The sequence below is a fragment of the Artibeus jamaicensis genome, unplaced genomic scaffold (assembly GCF_021234435.1).
Source record: "Artibeus jamaicensis isolate MK-2021 breed Jamaican fruit bat unplaced genomic scaffold, CSHL_Jam_final contig_387, whole genome shotgun sequence".
Taxonomy (NCBI): domain Eukaryota; kingdom Metazoa; phylum Chordata; class Mammalia; order Chiroptera; family Phyllostomidae; genus Artibeus; species Artibeus jamaicensis.
The window spans coordinates 32132063-32155532 of NW_026521812.1; the positions used below are offsets into that span (position 1 = coordinate 32132063).

The window sequence follows — 23470 nt, forward strand, 5'->3', positions numbered from 1 at the left end:
GTGTATGATCTTGGGAGACAGAGAAGTTGCCAGGTAAATATCATCCCCTTAGTTCATAGCAGTAGCCAAAAGTATGCAGTCTGGGCGGGTTTAAAATTTCTAGGAGGGCCTGAATAGTGAACTGTTATTTAGGATAGGTGGATGAGCCATGTGTTTATGTCCCTTTCTCTTTTAGTGATCGACTACTCAACTGCTTCATACAAAGCAATATAGTTGTGTAAATACTGTCAACTGTATCAAGCAGTAAGTAAGAGATAAAGGTAAATTACTTAAGAGTTCACTGGTCCCTCAGTTTACTTTCTCCTAATTGGCAATAAACATGTATCCTCAGCTATATGTAAGCACAAAAATGTTACTATGGAAACACTTGGAGGCTTCCTAAATGTACTGTGTGATGGAATCAGCTAAGACTGATGTTTATCTTCAAACACACAGTTTGTCCAATATTTAAACCTAATGGACAAGATGTGTACCAGTTGAAAATGTATTATTTATCCAATCATTTCTATTCTATCAAGCCTGGCTCTAAAGCAAATGAGTAATAAATTTTTACTGCATTTGGAGATAAAGGCTATTGGTGGTGATTGCTTAAACTCTTTTTGCTCAATCATCTGAATGGTGCAGATCAAAGCATTTTGTCAGACTGTGAGAAGTTTCACCTAGATATTGCTTCCCGTACACACAGGTCACCATATAAATTACGTTCACGGTTTTACAGCGTAGCTGGTGCTGGAAGTTAAATTGATGCCCACTGGTGGAACTCATAAAACATTTTCCTGTTAACACGACCAGGCAGAGTTGACATTGTTGATGGTGGGTTCGATCTAATAAACCATTGGTTCTAACAGTGATTTTTACTGTTTCAGAGGTGATGATGATACAAGTTTAGTGATCCAACCGTTCTTCCCGAATGACAGAAAATTAGCTCGACTATCTTTACTGCCCAGTGCTGAGAAGGGTAGGACTAGGGGGTTGTTGGAGCCTCTGGCCTCGCGTTATGAAAGATAATGAGTAATAGGAGCAAGCTCTTTAACTCAGTGCATACTTCTTCACAAAAAAATACTGATTTTTCTCAAAAGGATGTGTTATATATCATTGGTTGGAAATTTTGAAGTGACCTTGTTATTATTATCTGTCTATTCAAATATGTAGGTTGTACCCTCCTTTCAGATTCTCTTACGCGGATGCTTCCCCGATTATCATTTCTGAAAGGGAGGCAGTTTTACAGCTGTTTACCTTTTTGTTTGTTTCTTTGTTTTGTAAATTACTTTCCTGTAAGGACTTTCCCATTGTAGCAGAGGTGATTAATTGCGAACCACAGCAACAGCAACAGTCCGTCTAAACATTTTGTTCCCACAAGAGTAAATTTCAGGGGTTAATTTTCTTTTATTGGTTATAAACAAATGGAGACTGTGTTAAAATTTATTTTGAAATATTTCTTCGTTGGTCATAAAACTGTATGAAGCTTTGATCATAAAGTTTTATTTTTTCTTGTTTGAAGTAAATTAGTTTTTCTCATTTCTAGTTAACATTCACAGGATGCTAACAAAGCAGTACTATTTTATCACTGTAAGCAAGGATCTTTCCCGTTTTTCCCGGGTTTTTTTTTTTGGTGTTGTATCTGCTTCTATATTTTTGTTGCACTTTTATACTCAGTTGGTGATTTTCCTGTACTTTCGTTCCATTTTGTGAAATATCATAGATTTTTTACTCACCTATTTAACACTTCTTATTCTGGCATATGCATAATTTCTTTTTTACATGGGGAGATGAGCTTTCTTGATGTGCAGATAAATGTTATCAATGAAACCTGTCAAGTACAAATAGCATGTATCAAGCCCCAAGCATGCAGAACTAGATAAATCGACTCATTTGCTGAAGCATTGAAAAAAAAAAAAAAAAGAAATTTAGTAACATAACAAAAGCCTTTGAGGCTCTCAGCCCAATAATGGAGCTTCATAATAACCCTCACAGATCATTGACTCAATGGGTAATCTTTTAGGAAAACTTTTGTCCCTCCATCTTTTCTTCCCTTTTGAAGAATTACAATAGATTAAACATGACAAGTAGCATCTCCAGAGAGAAATGTGTATGTGACTAAGTACCTGAAATAACTAAATTAAAATTAAGAAATTTATTGACTCTTAAATACAGGTTAATTCTAAACAAGTTTATACTTTTCTTTTGATGATTTGGATGGTTGATCTTAAATATCAACTAGTAAAATAGTGTTTTCTTTATAAAATGCAGATTAAGCTTTTTCTTTTAAGTTAGAATATTAGATACACAGATGTTATAGCTGGGTCGTTGGGGTTAGGAGAGGCCCAGAGTAGGAAAATAGAAAGCAGGGAGACGATTCCAGGTAAGAAACCTAGAGGAGGCATCTAGCTTGTACTTGGGTGTTTCTAAAGGGGTGTGAGGGAAGCGACGGGGTCTGATTAGTACAGTTCATTGATTTGGGGTAGACCCTTTTAAGTCTTTCATGAAACCTGTAGTTTTTCGTCATGAAAACATACACATTTACACATCCACAAAACTTTACACGTAAAACTTTTACACATAATTTCAAGGAGTTGATAAATTTCTAGGACTTATTTCTACACTCCAGGTTTAGCACTGTATTATGGTGGTGATTAAGCTATTATTTCTGTTAAGATTTGGTTATATTTTTGATGAAGAAAATCCTAAAACATCTCTAGGTACTTTTTGACACTTAGCTTGATTGAGTTTTGAAATCTGGAAAGCTAGTCACTGTTGGAGCTGAAGTTAAACTTTTAGATCCACTATCACAATTGGCAGTGGTTAGTAGTATCTGATTATTAAATTTAGTGCATTTCTTTTTTTAAATTTATTTAAATTTATTTTATTTTTTAACTTTATTGTTTACACTATTACAGATGACCCATTTTTTCCCCCTGTGCCCCCCTCCACCCATCCCTTGCCTCCTTTGCTCACTGTTGTCTCAGTGTGTCCATCACACTGTTGTCTGTATCTATGGATTATGCATATATGTTCTTTGGCTAATCCCTTCATCTCTGTTCATCTAGTCTCCCCCCACCTCTCTTCCCCTTTGACAGCTGTCAGTCTGTTCTCTGTATCTATGAGTCTATTTTGTTTATTGGTTTATTTTCTTCATTAGATTCCACATGTAAGTAAACTCATGGTATTTGTCTTTCACTGACTAGCTTATTTCACTTAGTGTAATACTCTCCAGGTCCATCCATGCTATTGCAAAAGGTAAGAGTTCCTTCATTTTTAAGGCCATGTAGTATTCCATTATGTAAATGTACAACAGCTTTTTTATCCATTCATCTACTGATGGGCACTTTGACTGTTTCCAGATCTTGGCTATTGTACAAACGCTGCTAGGAGTGTATATGTTCTTTCAAATTGGTGTTTTGGTATTCTTAGAATAGATTCTCAGAAGTGGAATCCCTGGATCAAAAGGCAGCTCCATTTTTAATATTTTGAGGTAACTCTGTACTGTTTTCCATGGTGGCTGCTGCAATCTGCACTCCCACCAACAATGCATGAGGGTTTCCTTTTCTCCACATCCTCACCAGCACGTGTTGTTTGTTGATTTATTAAGGGCAGCCATTCTGGCAGGTGTGAGATGATACCTCATTGTGGTTTTTACTTTGTATCTCTCTGATGATTAGTGACATTGAGCATCTTTTCATATGTCTGTTGACCATCTGTATGACCTGTTTGGAGGAAGTGTCTTTTCAGGTGCTTTGCCCAATTTTAAATTGAATTTTTTGTCTTCCTGGTGTTGAGTTATATAAGGCCTTAATATATTTTGGAAATTAACCCCTTATCAGATGCATCATTGGCAAATAATCTCCCATTCAGTGGGTTTCCTTTTCATTTTGTTGGTGGTTTCTTTTGCTCTGCAGAAGCTTTTTAGTTTGATATAGTCCCATTAATTTACTGCGTTTCTTGAGTGCAAGAGAAACATTGAAAATGCAGGATGCTTAAGAGGTTTTGGAAAAATTATTTATCAAATAATGCCACTTTCCCCAATGCATTAACTATTGTGATTATACATTGGTACAATCCATTGACATAGAATTAGATTTGATTTAAATGGGAAGGAGAAGAGACTGGACATTTTCAGTATTTATTGAAACACCTAATCCATTCAGATAAATTACAGAGCAAATTTCACCATGACAGGAACATTTGGGTGCATGTAGTTAAGAATCAGCCAACATTACCATTAGGTTTTTTTTCTTTTTAGGAAATTAATTTATCACCACCAGTTACAAAAAAAAATCCTCAAATGGAATTTAGCCCTAGCAAACATGTGGTGAAATACTTAACTTCCAAAAATGTTTGGGTGGTTCCCTTTAATAAAATTATCCTGAATGCTTCTGAACCAAAAGCACATTTCCCCTCAAAGTAACTGAACACATGTGAGAAGATGAACCGTGATGGTTGCAGCTCTAGTTAGAGGACAGCGCTCTGTGTAACTTAGCACATGGAATAACTCAATTAAAATTAAGAAATTTATTGAAGTTTCTTTGAAGTTTGTGTATTTGATACACAGAAAGACTGCTGGTGAAATGATGAGAGTTAAACTTGTTTTTTGGAAGGTGTTTCTGTGAATTAGCATTCAAAGATGGTCTCAGGTTCACAAACATATGGGGTCTGTCCAGATAAAGTCCAGCCATTGTCTATATACGGAGAACAGTTTGTGTGACATCGATGTAATCCGACAGCCAACGAGAGTGGGCTGGAATGTGCATGTGTGAGCAAGGACAACTTCACTGTACTAGTCAGTGGGGGTAATAGATGCTGTTGAGTGAGCATGTATACTGTGTGGGTGTCGCATTCAAAATGACTTGAGAGAGTAGATGAATGCATCTGCATCAGATTTTGCATTAAGCTTGAACATTCCTCCATGGAAACTATTCAGATAATTCAGAAGGATGCAGCTACAGGTAACTGGTAATTGGCAGCTTCATCACAGCAACATGCTCACTCACGCATCACGTCTTATGCAAAAATTTTTGGCAAAACATCAAATCACCCAGGTGACTCAGCTCCCCCTGCAGCCCAGATTTGGTGCCCTGAGACTTCTGGCTTTTCCCAAAACTAAATACCTTCCTTTGAAAGGGAAGGGATTTCAGACCATCAGTGAGATTCAGGAAAATACAACAGGGCAGCTGATGGTGATTAGAACTCTGCGAGGTCCCAAAGTGCCTACTCTGAAGGGGACTGAGGTGTGATTGATACAGTGTTTCTTGTACCGTGTATCTTCTTCAGTAAATACATGGCTTATTTATTTCATATACATGGCTGGATACTTCTGAGACAAAGCTTGTGTTACCTTGTCTCTAGGGAAAATTTAAATGCAACTTGCTTAAAAAAGCTACCAATTATTAATGAAATGTGAAAGCAATAGAACTGATTAAAATTTATGGAGAATAAATATACTAAATATAAAATATCTCATGCTTGATACAGGTGTTTGAAGTAGCTTTTCTTCAAATGACTCTTACCTTTGCAATTTATTTGTCCTAAAACAAGTCTAGAATATCTGATGTTGTGGGTGGTTCCTAGGAGGCTCAAAACATAGCTGTTTTGTCTTAAGTCTGTCCTTGCCTGTTGCGAAAACTTCCACTTGGTTATACTTTTAATGAAGAAAATATTTGCCTCCCGCCCCCTCATGTGTGGATTCTCTGAGGTTTATACCTTTTTTCCATCTTTTAAACCCTAATTTCAACATGGTACTTAGTATACATGGGTAACCATGACAAAACATAGTGGCATAAAACATTACAATGGCAACTCTTTCATTATACTCATGGATTGTGTGGGTCAGGAATTTGGAAAACCAAGACAGCTCTTCTGTCCTGTACCATGTCTGAGGCATCAACTAAGATGATTCACTGGGGGGAATTCACAAGGCTGGGAGCTGTACCAACTGAAGGTAGAGAATCCAGTTCCTAAGTGACTTCTTCACTAACACATCTAGTGTTTGAGCTAGAATGGCTGAAGGACAGTTGACTCATAGTGCCACCTATAGCCTTTCCAAAGAGTGTTCTCAGGGTCATTGTACTTTATACACGGCATTTCAGGTCTCTAAGACCGAGTTTTCCCCAGAAAGGAGGCAGAAGCTGTATGGTCTTCTAGCACCAAACCTTGGAGTCACATAGAGTCATGTTCCAGGCATTCAGAGATCTCCTAGATCCAAGAAGTGGCAAAGAATCTGTGGCCATGTTTTAAAACTGTGACAGTATTCAGTAAATGATGGAATAGGGAGAGGGAAGGAGGGAGAGGAGAAGGAGGAGGAAGAGGAGGTGGGGAAGAAAAGGAGGAAGAGGGGAAATAGGGGAGGAAGTTTAAGATTGTGAGGTTTGTTTAGTATCACCAGGAATTATTGGCTCCAGTGTTGCTAAATTTGATAGATTGGTGATCTCTGTTCCCAAATGAAGGCAATTTGTGTAAATATTATTGCCCACATTGCAGATAAATATTTTCTGATTTACTTTTTTAGCCACCAATCCCTAAGGTTTTTTCTGACTCCTTTTAGTTATGTGAATTCTATACCTACTTACCATTTTACGCAAGATCCAGTGCATGTATGTTTGCTCAATTATAAAGAGGAAGTGAACCCAGAAGAGCAGCATTGCAACTTGAGTGTTTTCTCTAACATGGGAGACTTCTTACAGAGGTGATCTTACTTCTGGGTGCCTCTAACGTCAAGGACAAAGATCCTGAATCAAAAAAACTCATGATCTTTTTCACATGATATTCCTCTAGCAGGCAAACTTGGAAACTGACTAGTTTTATATGGAGACCATTTCTTATACCCACATAGTTGATCTTAAATTTGGAGTTTGAATTCCTGGAAATGAGGGCCCTAACCGAGTATAAGCAGTACAAGGTCATGTCTCATTACACCTTTGGAAACGAGTTGGCATGGTCAGGTGGAGATTGCTCTCTTGTTTTCTCAGAAATCCCTATTATAACATTCATCTTCCTATAGTATCTTATGGTTGTAATGTCAAAAGACTTCAGCCAAGCCTAAATGTGGTCTTTACCCTCAACTACTTTTTTGAAGGCATCTTGAGGTGTTTTAAGACTTAAATCTTAATTCTAGCATGGTAATGCTTCTTTGTTTTTTTTGTATTAAGTTCAGGACTGTTACTTGTTGATTATAGGTTAAACTGTTTCCCCAGACACAGAATGAATGGCAGAAACAGCGGCAATGGCAAAGTAAACTTAATCCTCTTAGATAGAGTACAGCACACATTTGCTAAGAGCATTTGTACTACTTTGTGCCCTAATGCTGAGTTGGTCTGTTAGGCTTACTTTTATTAGATGAGGGCATAAGATAGCATTCAAGCATTGGTAAAATGTATCTATTAATAGTATGTTGTAATGAGTAGTTTCATGTATTTTTATATGTACCATGTCACACATGCATATACTTGCCAGGTTGGGTTTTTTAATGAAACCTTTCAAAGGCAAATAGCATTGTAACATTAGCCCTGTGCAGTTACACGGTGTGTGAATAAGGTAGTCCTTGTGAGCTCTGGGTTATATTGGGAATAAGCTGTTAGGAAGACACATGTTGGGTGTAGAAGTTGGTTTTGTCTGTGTTGATTCTCTTTACCTGAAAGAATTGTTTCTTTGTAGCTCTAAGTTTTTAGATGGCAGGGCCCTCCTTGACCTGGTCCCCATCAATTTTTTAGTTTCCTTTTCCATCATTCTGCCCTTCGACCTTTCATCTTCAGGTAATACTAAATTGTGAGTCCCCCCGCATACCACATAATTTTATGTTACTATGATTTCAACTTTCTGAAACTTTTTAAAATTATTTTTCAGTTAGCTAACACAACTTCCATGACCTAGTAGTGGCATATTTCTTCCAGGAAACCTTCATCAAACTCCCCAGGAGATCCAAAGGTCCTGTTTGTCCATGAATCCCTCTGTCTCAGCACTCAATTGTTCATTCTGCCATATTTGGTAGCACCTGATACAGTACCACATGTAGTAGACAGTGAACTGTTCATTAAAAGGAGCTGAACTCCCCTGCAGACTGATTCCTGAGTCAGAACGTACTCTTGGACTCTAGGTCCAGATTCCCAAAAACTTACTGGATTTTGTTACTTACTGTCCCTCTGCAGTGATTAACTGTTCCTGCTAACTTTGTTCCCCTCCCCCCAAACTTAGCCATAGCAGTTAAACACAGACTATTCTGTTTTCTTCCACAAAATGCCAAATAATAGCTGTTAGCTTTCTTTTTCTTTTGTAAAGTAGCTTAAATTACACATTAGCTCACACCTAGCTGTTTACAAAAGCCTCGTCATTGGTTTCTCCCATCTCCAGTCAGTTTTTACTCTAACCCGGCGATTTTCAGCTGGTACGCCCCAAGAATTTTTAAAACATACAACACCTGACTTTTTAGTCAGGGTCACTGACCTTTTTACCTTTGATTGTCAATAAAAAACTGACAACAGCCAACACAACAATGGCCATTTGCTGTGAATGAATCAAAATTATATTAGTTTTTTGTTAGATCGGCAAAAAGTATATTTTTTGATATACTGCATAATTTTAGTGATTAGTTTACATATGCCATGAGTGAAAAGGTTGGAAATCGCTACTCTCACTTGGTCTCTTTGCCGTACTGGGTAAATGTTTCCCAAAACACTGCTCCACTGTACCATTTCTCACTTCAGATTCCTTCAGTGGCCCTCCCTGCCTTCAGAATGAAGTCCTGACTTTTTTTTTTTTCACAGCAGAAAACGGCCTTAATCATTTTTGTGTCTCTGGCATCATACAGAATGGCTGTCACTGAGTAACTTCTTGTGAAGTGAATCGAAGAAAATGTGACAACAAATGGGGACCAGTTGTCTGTCTTTAAATATATTGCCTTATAATGTTCCTATAAAAATTCTCCTTTACAGTCAGAGTGGTTACTTTTTCTTCCCTTCCCCAAACACCTTGCTCTTTTATATATTCCTTTTGAGATGTCAGTTATGTTACTCTTCTGCCTTTGTGGCTTGTTACCCAATTAGATTTCACCCAGAGTCCTTACTATAGCTTACAAGATGCTCCATGATCTGGCACCCAGCTACCTCTGAATCCTTTGCCCTTCCTCCTGTGACCTGTGGTGCTTCAGCCCCCTGACCCCCTGACTGTTGTTCTTGAGCCTGGGAAACCACCAGCCTTGGCATCACTGCATTTGCTGCTACTTCTCCCCGCAACGCTCTCCCTCCATATAGCTTTGTGGTTCCCTCCCTTACTAATTGTATTTAGTCTTTGCTTAAATGTTGGAGAAGGCATTTTCTGATCATTGTAGGTGAAATATTAACTCCCATCACTCATTACCCGCTTACGTTGATTCCTTTTCATCCCTAAAGCTTACCAAGATCTGAGATGTAAAATTATCTATATTTAATTTTGTCTGTTGTTGAATATAAGCCCCAAAAGGGCAGAGACTTTGTCTGTTTTGATAACTTTGTATCCCTGCTGCCTAGAACATTTATAGTCTGTATTGAATTAGAGTGAATGGATTTTATATGCCCTTGTGCTTTTACTTTTCTTTTTCAGCTATTTAGTCCTTAACATGCCTTTGAGAATTATGCCCATTCTCATTTTCCTCTGCTGCCCTCAATGACCATTCTTCTGTGAATTAGGGTAGAACTTGTACTTTGTTTTAGACGTAAGCCTACAGAGTATAAGAATGGGTCTCAATCCTCCTCCAGAACAGAATTACATATGGTGTTGCTACTCATTGGGATCCATGGGCTACTATTGCATGAATTAGGACATATTTAATAAATTAAGTACTTATTGTTGACCCCAGGATAAGAGACTTTATTGAGAATATATGCGTAAACCCTATTCTAAGTGTTTTAGTGTAATTAACTAATTTACTTCTGTAGATACTATTAATATTATCATTTTAGAGACGAGAAAAGCCAGGAAGCTTAAAGTGTGGTCCCTGGGCTGGCAGCATCTGCCTCATTTAAATGTAGACCCGCAGGCCCTTCCCCGGACCTACTGAACCAGATTTAAATTAAAACAAGTGATATGCCATGGCCCCAAACTTGAAGGTGCCATAGATCTTTAGTAAGGTCAGGACATCTGTATTTTTAAAAGCTGTACAGATGGTTTTGATGGTAGTCAAGATTGAGAACTATGGAGATAGACCCTTGGTGGTGATGGACCATAAAATACAGTTAAATATCACTGAAGAACTTAAGTGACGGAGGCCCATAATCTTCTTAAATATAAGATTAATAGAATAATAAGGATAGTTCCTAAAACGAATCACCTTTTAATGACATATTTTCATATTACACCATATAATATGAAAATATTATAACTTAAATATAGCAACCTAATTTTTAGTGCTTCACTAGTATTCTCTGAAACCATAAGGCAGCTTTGCTACAAGCATGCTTGGTTTGCTGGGCTTCACATTGGGCTCCTGGTGTATTCTCTTTCTTCAGTCTTACAAATTAATTTAATTGTAGACCATGGGAAATTTTTAAATGATCATGGCATTGGCCTTTGGAATCCCTTAGAATAGTCTACACTCCCCAGAAGTGTTCAGTTTTAATGTGTGCATACTGGTCTGCCACCTGGGATTGGATGTTATACTACTTTGTAATTACCTCATGAGGATCTTAGCATAGTAATGAATAGATACAGCAATGTAACATTTAAAACATGCATTATTTATTTAAATAGTAACACGGTATTTGAGAGAGCAGTAGCATAGTTGCATGGTAGCTAGATTTGACTGCCTCGGTTCAAATTCTGGTTGTGCTGCTTACTAACAGTATGAACCAGTCAAATTATTTATCCCCTTTTACTTAGATGCCTTGTCTAGAAAATAGGGACAATAATAGTTACTTACAGGATTAAACTAAGTATAAAGGTCAATGAGGTAGAATAGGGCTGGCACATCTGTGCCCGACAATCTTAGATTCTTTAGCCAACAATAATAATTGTTTTATTTATTAAATGTCCTTTATTAACAATTCTTGTGACAGATAAGGAAATGGCCCTGCAACCAGTAGGTAACAGAGTAGGATTTTTCCCTGGGTGAGCCTGTCTCCAAAGCCAGTAATGCCCTACTGCACCTGTGAACCTGAGCATCGGGATTTAGGAGCAGTAACAATGGGACTGAAATGCATATTATCTTGCCTTATAATTTATCAATTGTTTTTACCTAAATGACGTGATTTGATACTTCAGCAGTTCCATGGAGGATTATTCCCATTTAACATGTGAGAAACAAGTCTGGGGGGCGGTTCCCAGGGTCCCAAGCTGGTCCTCTGTTTCTTAGACAAGTGTTCATTTGAATACTTTTCCTTACACCATGGGAACCCTTATATTCCTTAATGGTGCATTATGTATGCCTGAAGGCATCATTGCTAGTGCTGTGCTCTTTATTTGTTGCAGTCTTTGATGATCAAAATGGCCCATGAACTTTTTGCCTCGATCTCACGTATCCACTCAGTCGTCCTCCACCCATTCACGCCGCCCACGTAGCACAGGTGCACTGAGGCATCTAGTACAGGGAGGCGTTGCAGGCTCTGCCCAGGTGGCTCCCTGCTGGTCAGGTTTCCACTTACCACCTTTTCCTGGTAACTTGGGTATGCACGGAACTGGTGGTCAGCACTCAAGCCACCATTATCTCATAGCGAAGCCTTGCAGAAGTTTCTTAATTCCAGAGGCTGTGTTTTTCTCATTTTTTTGAAAACCGGATTGACTTGGATGAGTTTTAGGATAACTTCCAGCTTTAAATCTTTGTGTATTTTTTTATAGTAATGTCATTACTTTGGTTGTTATATTCTTTTTGGGCAGGAAAGCAGATTTTAGCCCTGTTTTACAAATGTGAACAAGAATTACAATAGAGTTCAAATTATGTAAGGTTTTTTTTTAGTGAGTATAGCTGAAACTAAAAATGGTCATAGAATATCTGGATTCCCATCCAATTTTATATTAGTTAGATCAATCAGATACTTGAAATAATTACTGATAGTGGTTTAGAACAACTTTTTAACTTAGACCTTCCCATTATGTTTTTCACTAATATCAATTTGAAGAAAGTTGCCAGGTTTAAAGTGGCACTAAAAAGGCAATTCAGTTACTAATTGTTGTCATTTCCGTACTTTCTCTTAGCTCTTATCAGTCACATTTATTGTGGTATGCTTTTTCTGTGTGGTGAATGGTCCATCAGTAAACAACTGTTTTTTGAATTTTAGAGCCATAATATATCAGAAGCAGAGAAGCATAGAAAACTGTGACTACCAGGAAAGGGATGTATAGGGTACCATACCTTGTTCCATCATTGTTAGTGACAGGAGATACAAGAGCATACAAAGATTAGAAGGGAGCCCTGGCCGGGTGGCTCAGGTAGTTGGAGTGTTGTCTTGTACATCAGCAGGTTGCGGGTTCAGTTCCCATCAGGGCATATACCCAGGTTGTGGGTTCAATCCCCAGTCCCAGGTTGGGGAGCATACAGGAGGCATCCATCCAATTGATGTTTCTTTCTCACATTGCTGTGTCTCTCTTCACATCCCCTCATTCTCTTTCTTTAAAAGCAATGAAAAAAATGTCCTCAGGTGGGGATTAAAAAAAGAAGTAAAACCCAGATATACTAATCCAGTAAGTGTTTCCAGAAGCCTGCCCAAGTTGTTAGGGAGGGACATACCTCAGAGCCCGGCCGCCAGGTCGCAGCGGGCGGGTGGAGGTTTCAGTGCCTCTCGGGTGGTAGATGCCTCCATGCACTTGTGTGTCTGTGTAGGGGTAGAGAGGTAGGGGTGAGATAGAGAAGCGAAATGTGTGAAGTCACTGGAAGTAGTGGGAAGATAAGACAGTAAAACAAACATCGGAGAAAGGCAAACTGGCAGTCAGATGGAGGAATCAGGAACTCAGTGAGGGGAGCCGAAGAGGGCAGGATAGCAGAGCCATAACAGAAGCTCTGCTCTCTGTTTTATGATGAGCTGGATCACCCTGTACGCGCAGGTTTGGGTGTTACATGGTCTAAAGGTAGGTTTCTAACCACTTTCCAGGGTGTTATTCCATATAGTCTCTCTTTTTGTAATTTTTTAAATTTGTTATTTTATTTTTTGTATATATATTTATTCTTTTTTAAAATTATTTTTTATTGATTATGCCATTACATTTGTTCTATTTCCCCCTTCATTCCCCTCTACCCTGCACACCCCTCCCCCACCATTCCCCCCCTTTAGTTCATGAACACGTGTCTCAAGTTCTTTAGATTCTATATTTCCCCTACTATTCTTGCCCTCCCCCTATCTATTTTCTACTTACCGTCTATGCTGCTTATTTTCTGTACCTTCTCCCCCCTTCTCCTTCTCCCACTCCCCTGTTGCTAACCCTCCATGTGATCTTCATTTCCATGGTTCACTCCCGATCTAGTGTCCTCTTAATTTGCTTTTGTTTTAGGTGTGGTTGCTAGACAGTTAAAGTGCTTCTCAGATAAGATCAAATTCAAGGAGTTCATCATCACCAATCCCTTATTATATGAAATGTTAAAGGGACTTACCTAAGAAAAAGAAGATAGAAAAGATGAACAGTGAAAGGACAGCATACAGTCTTAACATTACATCTGTGGTGGGCATAGCAAATGATTTCCTCTTCTTGACCTACCACACAAAAACTGCTGGGAGGTTACTTTCTGTTTTTTAAGGTCACACAGCTCCAAAGTAGCTTTACTAATACCCAGATAGCTGTGTTACCCAACCAACATTTTCCTTCTTTTGCTTCAATTTCCTCCTTATAAACTTGAATAATAATAATTGTATATACTTCATAGGGCAAGAAATAATGTTTGTAAAACACTTAGCATGGTGTTTCGCACATGGTAAATACCAATAAATGCTTAATGTTGCTTTTGTTTCTAGCATGTGAGCTGCAATTTGAATAATGACATTCAGAAAATTTTATTTTTTACTATGCTATATTGCATCTTTTAGAATGTAAGTGAACTGGTTATGCATGTATATTTCCAATGTGTGTATTTCCAAAATGGTTTTAATCTGCATTAAGTTTGTCTTTATTCAGAAGATTTGCCAAGTATTGAGAGATTCTACATTACTTGTGACATTTCTTTCTGTTGTTTTTTAGGGGGAGGGGTGGATTTAATCTTCATTGTATTATTTTTTCCATTACCATTTAGTCCCTTACACCCCCTCCCACCAGCATTCACCACACTGTTGTCTATGTTCCTGAGTCCTTTCTCCTTTTGGCTCAGTCCTGTTTCCCCCCCTCCCTCACCGCCCCACGACTACCTGTCATCTGCTCTCCATCTCTGAGTCTTTTTTACCTGAACTCACATTTTACCTTTTGTGCTTCTATATTTTTACTTATGTGTATATATTGTGTTACTTTTATATTTTTCTGTTTGTAGAAGAATACAGAAAGTGGTTTGTAAAATAGCCATGGCATTTAGAACTGCGTTAGATCCTTTATACATTTATATATGTTTTGTGTTTTCTTTTATAACGTTGCCACCAGTGACAGAGCTTCTCTCGGTATTTTCATTTTTGTCAGTGTACCTTCAGTAGGTATACAGTCACGTGTAGTGCAATAAACTTCTTCTTCTGTAGTCTGTGTGTAGTTAGTGTTTTGACGCAGAAAATGTGATTTAAAAAATTGCCTCTGACTGCATGGGGTATTGCTAACTATTGTGCCTATAGTGCAGAAATTCGATTTTTCCGTCAGACCCACATTACAGTAAATCCTTGGCATTTCCTGCATTTGCCTGTCTCTGGTATCTTCGTGTTTACAGAAATTATTATAAGATCTTAAATAACTTTGTTTTATATTACGATAACAGATTATCATTCTTATTCAGAATGATAGCGCTTTGAATATACAAGCCATTGAGCAGAAAGTATTTTCCATATTCCCAGGATATATAGCTTCTTTCAAACCAAAATACTAAGTGGACTGCACATTTCCAAAACAAGTCTGTTTTGGGGTCAGGGTCTTATACTTAATAGGAACTTGTTTTTGCTGTGTTAGCTTTTACCTTGGAGAGTATAATTGCTAACATTAACTTTCTCCCTAGAGGATTGCTTTTTTCAGAGCTCTGAATCAGATCCCTGGTACCTAAACATTTTGTTCTGGAGAAGTCAAAAATGGTTCTGCTTTCTTTGCCTTTTTAAATATTGCCCTAAATGCATTTTTTTTCTTGGTATCTCTACCTACAGTTCTTTCTAATATAGAATTCCGGTTTTGCTTCTGGTTCTACACAGGGCAAAGCCACATACGGCTTTTCCAGCTTCTTTCCTTCAGCTTGGTGGAATTGCTTCAACCCAAGTAGGGACAGAAGAAAATTTATCGGTGTTTAAAGTGCGTGTGTGAGCATACGCACATGTGTCATAGTGCATAAGAGTGTGTGTCTTAGTGTGTAAGGGTAAGGAATAGGCTTCAGAGTCAGATTTACTTTTAGATTTCAAGGCCAACCCTTCTTAACTATATGACCTTTAGATGTATTGTTTTACTTTCTTGCTATCAGCTTTATTATCTATAAAGAGGATAATGATACTTATCTCATAGAATTGTTCTGATTTTTTACTTAAAAGAATTTCTATCACATAGAAGGTGATCAGTAATGATAGCCCTTCCAAGGGATTAGGATTTAGACACTAAAGAAAAGCATATTTATTTAGAAACAGTAGGCAAAACCTATCCTATCCAAGTACTATGTGCTATTTATTATCCTTCAAAAACAGCACTTTGAAAAAGCTGTAAATGGGTTGTGCAAATGGTGGTATTATTTTACTTGGATTCTGGTGTGTCGAAATGTACTCATGAACTTTGCTATGTTGATGTTAGTTGAGTTAGTTGCCAAATGGATTTTAGTGGTTTTATATTCATCTTACTCAAAGCTAAAGGACCTGAAATGGTTCTCTAGCCACTACTTCAAATAGAAAGCATCTCAGGCTTACACAGAGAACACAGCAGATATTTGGTTAGCTTTTATGAGAACTGCTTGCTATTACATTCTTTCCCTGGGCTTTTGTACACTTTTTTTTCAGTACTTGAAGTAATTTTAAATGTTATTCAGAATTTCAGAGTAAAGGGTCATAGAGTCCAAATGTTATATAATTGATACTTACAATATTTACATATGTGTAGTTATGTGAAAAGTCTTAAAATGTAGTCCTGCAACCAGTTTGATTTTTTTCATGGAGTTGCTTTAGGTACATGTACTAGTTAATTCTACGTTTCGTGTAGTTCTTTCACATGTCCACTTCCTCTAGATAAACTGATTTAAGACATCAGGAATGTTGGAATTAATGTCATATTTCTTTCTTTTCTCAAAGTGGAATGGAATACTACTACAATCAGGAAGTCTTCTGTACCTCTATCGGTTATTTTTCACTGCTTTTTCTTTCGTTATAGACAGAAAAATCTAAGGATGGTATTCATGCATTTGTATATACTCTCAATTGATATGGTAGCATTATAAACAGAAACAGGGATAATATCATGGTTGTACATGTACTTTTAGATAATTATATGTTATCAATTGCTGGGTGTATTGCAGAAATGCCTTCCGTGCCAGACCACTATGAAATCTCTTAGTGTTTTCTTTCCTCATATTCCTATAAAGGTCTAGACATGTCCAACTTTTCTATCGAAATAAGCAAAACAAAAAGTGAGCAAATGATGAATGAAGATTTGAGACTGTTGAATTCATGCTTAGTGTTTTATGGAGAATAACTTTTTGTTTACTGTTGTGTGCTATGTGGAATGACTGTGACTCTTTTTTGGACTAAGGAGCTAAAATAGTTTCTGTCACAGTTTTGTGTACTAGTACAAGGCCTGTGTCTTTTCTAAACAAGGAAAATATTTTAATTTAAAATACCAGACATAAGCCAGATAGATCTACTTACTTTCCTCTTGGTACATCCGTATCCTAAGGAGAAAATTGTCTAAAAAATTGTTTCCATGTCTAGATTGTAAGTAAAAGCACTTGTCATAGTGAGTTGCAAAATGCAGACCTTCATTCTGAAGCTGCCTGCTTCTCATTTAGATCTGACATATTAAAAAGCACATAATTAATGGTTGACATTAGTAATTAACATTAACTTTATGGTGCTTAATATGCCATCCTTCATCCATCAAATAACCAGGAATGCATAATGTCTTAGTATAAGGGCTTTAATTATATAAAATGGCCCTTCAGTTTTCATATGGTATAAATGTTAAAAGCCAAAAAAATGTATTTAAAGAAGATTTTTGTTAGCATTTGTTGTGTATTAGCTATGTTTTTATTTCTTTTTAGGAATATGCATCAACAATTGTGTCAGGAACTTCAAAAGGAAAATGTGGACCTGGTTATTCAGTCTTCATTATTGGCTAAAGAGCGCCACCTTGCTGCAGTTGCCAGTGCACTTTGGAGACACTTCTTTTCATTTTTGAAGAGTCAGAGAATGTCACCGATGGTGCCATTCTCACAACTTGCGGATGCCGCTGCAGGTCGGCTTTGCAATTTGCTAATTAGTTTCTCATTTTTCAAGCTCTGTCAGTTTTTTTTCTGTTGGTTTGGTAACAAACTCTTATTTTATAACAGTATAATAAATATTTTGACAACTAGAAAGGTGAACAGAATTATGTATTTTTAAATTAGGATCCTTTGGCTTGTCTATTATTTTTGTCTTAATAGAGATAAAAGTTAAATGATTGCTAAAAATAAAAGATAATTTTTAATCTTAAAATATTGAATATACATAAACGTTTCATATGCATGCAATATTTGAATAGTAAAGGACCATTTGATTTCTTCTAGTCCAACTTGTTTATTTTCAGATTATATCTTGGTATCAGATGAAGTAACTTGTATAAAGATCAAAAGAATATAGCAGGAATTTCACTTCAACACCAAGCAGGTGAAATCAGAGTGACATCAAATATATAGAATGTTATTGTTCTGAATTCTACTAAGTTCTATTTAGGTTGTGATTTTTACTTAGCTTGATTATTAATTAGCCTAACAACATGCCCTTAGGCATTAAGGGACTCTGAATCACATGACATTGCAAGCAAGTATTTGAATATATGTGCGCACATGCAGTTTTCTGAAAAGAGGTTCTTATCTTTCTCAAGGGATATCTTGCCCAAAATATGTTAACGAGTACTATAATAGACAGAGATAAACATGGTGACTGCATGTCTTTAAGTGCAATTTATATGAAGGTATTTAATGCATTTAATTGTAATGCTTTAAAAATTCTAAGACCTAAACCAAGGTGTATTTTACCCTGTGTGAACAAGGAAAGCTAAGCTAAATGCAGCACGTAAATCGAACGATAGATACAAAGATCCTGAGTTCCAGTGGCACTGCCACAGTTACAACATGAACAGGGATAGGTAGAAAAATTGTGACAGGGCAACTGTTTTCCAACTACTGTAATGTCTATGGAAACAAATAGTGATATTCAGGTGGTATGATCAAAGCAGTCATTAGTGGTGGATGTGACTTATCTTTCTTTCATTCATCATCCCAGTGAACAAAAGCGCTCTCACGTAGTTAGTCCCAGGTGCTGTCCTAGGTACTGAAAGTAAGTGGTATGCAAAGAGAAACCAAAATAATGTGCGGGTTTGGAGTATGTTTTAGTATTAAGATAGGTTAGGAGAGAAAATTTTCCTGCATTGAAGAAATAGTCAATGAATGCCCAGTTTTATGGCCAGGAAATAAAAAGGACTGTAACTTTTTTTCTTGTGTATAAGCTACACGTTCTCATAGAACTTATAGTCTAGTAGGGGACAGAGAACAATAAATACATAAGTAATGTATAAACTGTTATATGGTAATATGTGGTGTGGAGAAACATAAAACTATAGAAGAGGGGAGGGTTAGGGAAGGCCAGAGGCAGGTTGGAATTTTAGGAGTAGTCAGGAAGGCCTGTGTCAGTACCACTTGAGTGAACCTAGTAGAGGATAGAGACCCAGGCTGTGCAGAAGTCCTGACACAGGAGCATGCCAGCTGTGACTAAGGCACTGCAGGGAAGCCATAAAAGCTTGTAGCATGTGGAAGGGAGACAGTAGTCAGAGATGTGATTGGGAGGTGACGGAAGCTAGTTTGTGTTCTGCCTTGTGCACAGTTGTAAAGTCTCTCACTTTTACTCTGAGATTGGAAGCTGTTGGAAAGTTATGAGCAGATGAGGGATAGGATCCCTCTGGCTGCTTGGCTGAGAGTAGACTATAGGAAGGGGAGCAGCAGGGAGGCAAGGTTGGGAGCGATTACAGCACTACAGAAGGGAGCAGCTCGGGCTGGGGTGGTAGCAGTGGAGGTGGTGGGGAATGGTTGGATTTCTAGTCCAAAGGTAGAGCTGACTTTTCCAAGTGGATGTGAAACGGTAAGCAAACTAGGTAAAAAGAGAACTTCCTGTTTGTTGAGATGACGAAGGTTATGGCAGGAGCAGATTTTGTGAAGGAAGACTAGGACTTTGATATTGGACACTACTGAAAACCATTAATGTATATAAATAGTCTTTAAAACTGTGAACTGGATGAGATCACCAATGGAGAAAAAAATTGGTGAAAAGAGAAGACTGAGGACAAGGCCATAGGTTAGGCCATGTTCAAATTTGTAAGGTAAAGAGTAACCAAGAAAGGAGACTACAGAGGCATGCTGGTGAGGTAAGAGAACACCAGGGAGGTGTGGGGCCCTGCAAATCACATGACAGCATTTCAAGGAGGAGGAAGTGAGTAGCGGCCTGGACGTTGTTGAGTCAGTTAAGGTGAGGCCTGAGAATCCGCCATTGGATCTAACAAGAGGGATATTACCAGTGATCTTGAAGAGCAGTTTTGGTGTACTGGTAGAGGCAAAGGCCGGATTGAAGAACATTCAAGAGAAAACATGAGAAGAGGGATTGCAGACTGCATATGTAGATAAATCTTTTTGAATAGCACTGTTTATGAGTAGAAAAATGGGGATAATTGTTCAAGTGGGGAGTAGAGTCAATGAGATTTTTTAATAACTTGGGAGAAATTTCAGCATAATTATAATTCTGACAGGGATGTTCTGGAGTGAGGGAAAATTGATGAAGCAAGAGCATGACGTGTTTTTCAGTGCCCAGGAGAAATGGGATCCCATAGAGGCCTTGACCTCAGATCATCAGTAATAACGGGAGAGAAGGCAGAGTAAATGGGCCCCGGTGGAGGCAGCTGGGTAGATGGGGTAGGAGCTTGCGGCAGTTCTTTTCTAAAGCTGCTGAGTTTTCTGTGAAGTAGTAACTAAGGATATTTGCAGGATGTGAGGATGGGGAGGAGGTGCTGGCTGATGACAGAAAGAGGAGAGACGGTTTGCAATTGTCCTCTAGGAGAAAAAACCCCGAAATGTAGGAATGTAGGAATGCAAGCCAGCTCTAAGGGCCACTTGAAGTTTGTAGTCATAAATTTAAAGTGAGATTAGTCAGCATGGTTGCTCACCAGCCGTTTGTACTGGTGTGGATACATTTAGGGAGAAAAGCAGGCGTTGGAATTAAACAGATGGTGTTTTTTCCCAGACAAGTACAACGAGTCAAGTGGAAAGCAAGGGAATTGGTGTTACACACAAACGAGTGTAATGGAGGGCCGTGCAGTCAAGCAGCCTACAAAGGGAAGGGAAAGCACAAAGGCAGTGAGGGGCAGGAAGAAGTTTGTAGGGAAATTGTAGGTCCTGGTGGAATCAAAGAATTGTTGGAGTTGGGGACCTGTAAGAGGAGAGTTGGAAAGCTAGTTTGGTGCCAGAAAGTGGGGTCCTCAAAGGTGACATTACAAAGGGAGCATACTTACTATTAATGCCAAGGTTTCGGCATCACTGTAGGTGTGAGGAGTTGAAGTAGAATGGAAGATAGATTGATTAGAGGACAGGGTTTCAAGAAACTCCAAGGCCAGGGTGCTGGGAGAAAACTCACCAAGGATTGTGATGAGTGCTGGTAGAGTATGTGAGTGAGCTGCAGTCTTTGGGGAAGGTGCGGGGACAAACTAGGAAGCAGTAGGTGAATGGAACAGGGAAGGTTAGCGGACTGTGCAATCTGATGACATGAGGACCAAAGCCAGAGGTTTTTGGAAGGAGGAAGGGAGAATGGTGTAGAGGCAGCAATGTGAACCAAGGAGTAAACTCACCCTGTGTGTAGGAAAAGTCGTATGAGAGATGTGGGAGAATAAACAGCCATCCTTTGAGAGAGCCGCATGGAGGCAGTGCTTAATAAGGAATGTATTGACAAACATACATTAATATAGTACAAATTAAGTTGGGGAGTTCCCAGGAATCACAAAACAAAGCATATTTTTTTAACATGGTTAACTGAGAGATTCTCATTCCTAGGCTTAGTGGGTTCCGAAGGAGGTGGAGTGTCTTAGAGACCATGGTTTAATAGAAGAGAGTGTACATACAGCATCTAAAATAAGGGTGAACTCTTCCTCTGTGGCAGGTGGCAAGTAAATTAGCCTGATTGGAGGAGAGTAGATGCCGGAAGTAGTTTTTAAAATGGGCTTGGGAGGAAGTTGCATTAGAAACATCAGGTTTAGAATTTGCAGCTTGAGGGAGCTGTTAAAGATGGGTATCAGTGCTGCTGAGGGAAATCGTCCTGGGCCTGGCCTTGGAGATCTCTGTGGTTGCCACAGAAATTGCTTTGACAATATGAATTTAGTTCAGCTTTAGCTTTTCTGTGTTTCTGAATGTGACATTTTATTATGTAGGGCTCATTTTTTAATCACTATTGATAGAATTTTGGAAGGAGAAAGTTTTTAACCCTAAATTTCCACCATTGAAAACTTATGTGATTATATCAATAGCTATTGATGTAATTTTGGGAGGGGAAAAAGTTTTTAGCAGTTTTTCATCACAGGTTTTGTTTTTCCCCTTTTAAATGTAGATTTTACTTTGCTAGCAGTGGACATGCCCAGCACAGCCCCGTCAGAGCTTCAACGTCGGCCGCTGGAAACCATGGTACAGCTTTTTGGGTGGGATGACATCACCTGTCCCCAAGTTGTAGCGAGATATTTAAGTCATCTTCTCCAAAATGGGTAAGTGATGTTACTTCAGGTGTGCACATTAATGTGGACCATGATAGATCAGTAAACTAGGAAAGGAGAGTTTTTTTTACAACTAAAAACTGATCTTGACTACCTATACTCTGATTCTGGCAGTTTCCAGCTTTTAGATTTATCAGCATTTTGACAGCAGTAGTAGGAAAACCAACTTATGTTTCCTGGCCTGCTATTTTTAAAAAATGTTTCTGCTTAAGCCCCTTTTTAAAACTATTCTTGTAGAACTGCCTTATTCCCATCCTGAAATGGCTTTTCTATACTCACCATTGTGAAAGAAATTCTACATTCATAGTGCTGAGTGTATAATACACTGGTATGTTATTAAAGTTTTGGATTTAATGATAGCTTTCCTTTTGGCACCTAGATTTTCAAATATTTGACCCTCAACTTGGGCGATCATTAACCGGACACTTACCACCCCGAACACTGGTTTCCTTATCTCTGAGCACCGCCTGCCACACATTGTGTGAGAGATTTAAGGAACCACAGTGGGGGGAGTGGGGAATGTACAGTAAATAAAGTTAAAATAGAAATAGTATTATCAGGAAGGTTTAAATAAGAATATTAAGATGAGTAAGAAGAATAAATATACCCCCTTAAGAGGCCAGTGTAGTCAGTGCTGAGGTGTTCCCATGAGGAAGTTAGACAGAGTCATGAGGCCCTTTCGTACTGGCTTTCAGTGGTAAAGCAAGAAAGTTCAACTTCAGTTGGATTACTTTTAGGGCCCTTGTATCTAGAGAATTCTGTGATAACAACAGAATTCTCTTATTTATTTATTTAAATAAATAAAACATTTATTTATTAAATACTTTTGCAGAAATTATTTTAATTTTGAAATAAAATTGGTATATTGGTAACAGTTGAAAAAGCTAGAAGACAAAGGTAGATGTTAAATAGTTTTGGGAAAGTTAAATAGATAGATAATAAATGACCAACCTGAGTTCTTCTGTACTGTACTGCATGTTCTTTTTCTGACAACTTGTATTCAAAGTGTTTTAAAGCAGTGTTTCTAGAATTATGATTTACATGTATTTTTAAAATTTCTGACTTTACATAACACTTTATAGTTAGCTTAAGCCTGTCCTCATTCTTTCTGTGCCCACTAATAAAATAATTAGAAATCAAATTAGCCAGGCCTCGGGCTTTGTAGAAATATATATGTTTTTAAAAATCTCTGTCAGATCTTATTTTGGAATTCTGTGGTAGTGGCTGCCTGTGTGGTAGGGAGGCAGGAAGGAAGGGACCGGATTAATCAGTAGATTCACCCAGAAACACATCTTGTCTTTAACTTTTTTCCTACTTGTGTGGTCATGACTGCTTCTCCGTTTATTTACTCTAAAGGCTGCGGTTTTTAGTGTACTTTGCATTCCTTCATTGTTATCGCGCCTAGCTCCCGTGCTCTTTTAACCGTGCTCTTCCT

General features: G+C 38.1%; 1 protein-coding gene across 2 annotated transcripts in view; it reads left to right on the forward strand.

Annotated features, from left to right (window-relative positions):
* The window catches only part of MMS22L (MMS22 like, DNA repair protein), a 120139-nt gene that overhangs the window by 66664 nt on the left and 30005 nt on the right, over positions 1-23470 (forward strand). For both annotated transcript variants that reach the window (XM_037144418.2, XM_053664862.1), the window contains exons 15-16: positions 17297-17490; positions 21876-22026. In XM_037144418.2, coding sequence (XP_037000313.2) covers positions 17297-17490; positions 21876-22026 — 345 coding nt within the window. The remainder of the gene's footprint in view (positions 1-17296; positions 17491-21875; positions 22027-23470) is intronic.